The following is a 1,705-nucleotide window of genomic DNA, read 5'->3' as shown; positions in this document are numbered from 1 at the left end:
GGTAGATTCAAGAGGCCGCATAGGGTCGCGAGTTGGTTCGTGTGCGGAAGGGTGAGAGGGTCAAGGCAGTGACGCAATTCTGGATGGAGTCAGGCAAGCCACAAAGGCCGTGGGCCTTTGTCCGCCGGGTGTGTAGGCAGGTTCGCAGAGCAACGGCCGTCCAATGGCAGGTGCTGCGCAAAGATGATGCTCACTTGTTAGATTGTATGCAGGGTAGATGCATTCGACCCAGTCAGGCTTGACTGACGTCAGGGGCTTGACCTCAACGGCCACGGACTGCCCAGCTGCCGGGCAGGTGGCAGTGGTGGCCGGGACGCCATCAACCAAGTAAACTGTGGTACCATTTCCAAGTGTGTTGCTGCAACTGCCGGCCAGCTGCACCACCTGGCCGGCCGAAGAGCACTGGGGAGGGCTTGTGCATTGAACCTTATCTGGAAGCTCGAGGGGGCAGCCTGAGAGTGCGGGGCCAACGGGCAGGAGTCAGTGTATCAGTGTATGTCACTGTGTCAGGGCGAAGCAAAAAAAGTGTCTGTCTGCATTCCAACTCCAACAGCAGTCGCGGTGAGCATGGGGCCGCCATGCAGGCCTGCCCTTGCACTTGAGCCCACCCTCGTGCGCGTCCGAGCCCGCGCCCGCACCTTCCCCGGTCTGGTTGTTGGGCTGGTTGATGGACGTCACAGTAAAGCGCGTGCTGCTGCCGCAGTACGACGGCGTGCCGGCCGGCAGGACAAGGGACGCGTTGATCGCGAGTGCTGTTGTGCTGTCGGCGGGGCACGCGACAGAGGAGATGCTGGCGGTACTGCCGCCGGTGCTGTACCGGATCTCATAGGGCAGACCGGTCGAGCAGCTGCCTGCAAGCGGCGTGATGCTGTTGGGGGCCGTGCACTTGTTGGTGCAGGTCCACTTGATCGCGGACGGGTCGACGGGGCAGTTCCTGTAGCCACAGGTCGCCTTGAGGCCGTACACCACCTTGCCTGTGCTGCCGCTGCTGTTGGTGGCGAGCAGCCGGCGGTGGGCCAATGGGGAGTCCGCGGCACCACCCGTGGGGTCGCCGGCCGCAATGACTTGCTGGGCGGTCAGGGAGGGCGAGAGCGCGGTGCCGTCGGCGGCGACGGCCGACTTCTTGAGGCCGCGCTGGGTGACGCAGCGGAAGCGGTTGATGTCGCAGAGGTAGGCGGTGGGGGTGTTTGGCTTGACCGCCTTCTTGATGCAGCTCGGCGCCGATCCCGCCTTGCAGCGGATCTGCCGCGGTGGGCCGGGCGCGCACTTGACGCTCGCGGGCGTGCCGCAGCGGAGCTGGCGGCCGGCGGTCGTGTTGAAAAGGAAGGCGCGGATGCAGCGGCGGTCCTTATCGGAGTCAACGTTGAACTCGACGATACCCTCGCCGCCGGCGAGGGTGATTGTCGAGACACGGTCCGTGGTCGAGCAGCCGGCGCACTGGTTGACAATGGGCGGTATGCCCGAGCCGTTGGCAAAGGTGACAGTGGAGCCGAGCATGCAACCGTCGAGGTTGTAGCAGCAGCTGACGGAGGCGACCGGCCCCGAGAGGCAGGAGGGGTCCTTCTTGCAGGTGGACGCCGTTTGGCTGCAAGAAAGGGGAGGGGGGCAAACCGGGGCGGGCGCGTGTGCAGGACCGCGGCTCGGTGAGCCGGGGGCGGAGGGTGCGACTCGCGTGCTGGGTGAAGAAGCCGCTTCACCTTGTGAA

The 1,705-nt window shown here is 65.1% G+C and overlaps 1 protein-coding gene across 1 annotated transcript; it reads right to left on the bottom strand.

The window, feature by feature from the left end:
- Nucleotides 1–506: 506 nt before the first annotated feature.
- On the bottom strand, nucleotides 507–1,497 carry MNEG_0769 (hypothetical protein; the record flags this gene model as incomplete). Its single annotated transcript, XM_014050760.1, has 2 exons — nucleotides 507–529; nucleotides 639–1,497. The coding sequence occupies 2 exons, from the start codon at nucleotides 1,495–1,497 to the stop codon at nucleotides 507–509; spliced, it is 882 nt and encodes a 293-aa protein (XP_013906214.1).
- Between the last annotated feature and the right edge of the window lie 208 nt (nucleotides 1,498–1,705).

This window comes from Monoraphidium neglectum, assembly GCF_000611645.1.
Source record: "Monoraphidium neglectum strain SAG 48.87 unplaced genomic scaffold scaffold00066, whole genome shotgun sequence".
NCBI lineage: Eukaryota > Viridiplantae > Chlorophyta > Chlorophyceae > Sphaeropleales > Selenastraceae > Monoraphidium > Monoraphidium neglectum.
The sequence above is the reverse complement of the archived record's forward strand: the minus strand, read 5'-3'. Positions and strand labels throughout refer to the sequence as shown.